The 458-nt window shown below is 67.7% G+C and overlaps 1 protein-coding gene across 1 annotated transcript in view; it reads left to right on the top strand.

The window, feature by feature from the left end:
- Positions 1–88: 88 nt before the first annotated feature.
- MRPL10 (mitochondrial ribosomal protein L10) overlaps positions 89–458 on the top strand; it is a 5663-nt gene continuing 5293 nt past the window's right edge. The window contains exon 1 of the mRNA XM_006774269.2: positions 89–195. Within this exon, the coding sequence (XP_006774332.1) occupies positions 144–195 (52 nt within the window). The 5' untranslated portion in view covers positions 89–143. The remainder of the gene's footprint in view (positions 196–458) is intronic.

The following is a 458-nucleotide window of genomic DNA, read 5'->3' on the forward strand; positions in this document are numbered from 1 at the left end:
GGAGGGGAGGGAGGGGGAGGGCTCGCGGCGCAGGCGGGTTACTGCTCCAGCCGGCGGATCCTCCCACGGCTTCCGGCCCCAGGTATCCCACAATCCTTCGCTCTTTCCGTTTCACTCGGCTCCCGTCCGTTCCTCCGAAGGCAATGGCTGCGGCCGTGGCTGGGATTCTGCGAGGCGGCCTCCTGCCCCAGGCGGGTAAGGAGCGGCCCCGGCCCTCACGGCGTGTTAGGGCCGGTGCTCTCTGATCCCCGTCTCCCCTCCTCTGCTGCTGGTCCCCCCCGTAACCTCTGACTTCAGGCAGCTCCCGGGGACCCCCCCAGCTGGCTCGCCCGCCTCCTTCCCCAATTTCCCGAGGCTCCAGATTCCTGTAATGACCGCAAACAGCGACAGCGGCCGCCAGGCCACAGCATTGATTGTCTCCGCCCCCTGCATCTTCGGGTTCCCGTGATCCATCACCT

Source organism: Myotis davidii, unplaced genomic scaffold (genome assembly GCF_000327345.1).
Source record: "Myotis davidii unplaced genomic scaffold, ASM32734v1 scaffold327, whole genome shotgun sequence".
Lineage (NCBI taxonomy): Eukaryota > Metazoa > Chordata > Mammalia > Chiroptera > Vespertilionidae > Myotis > Myotis davidii.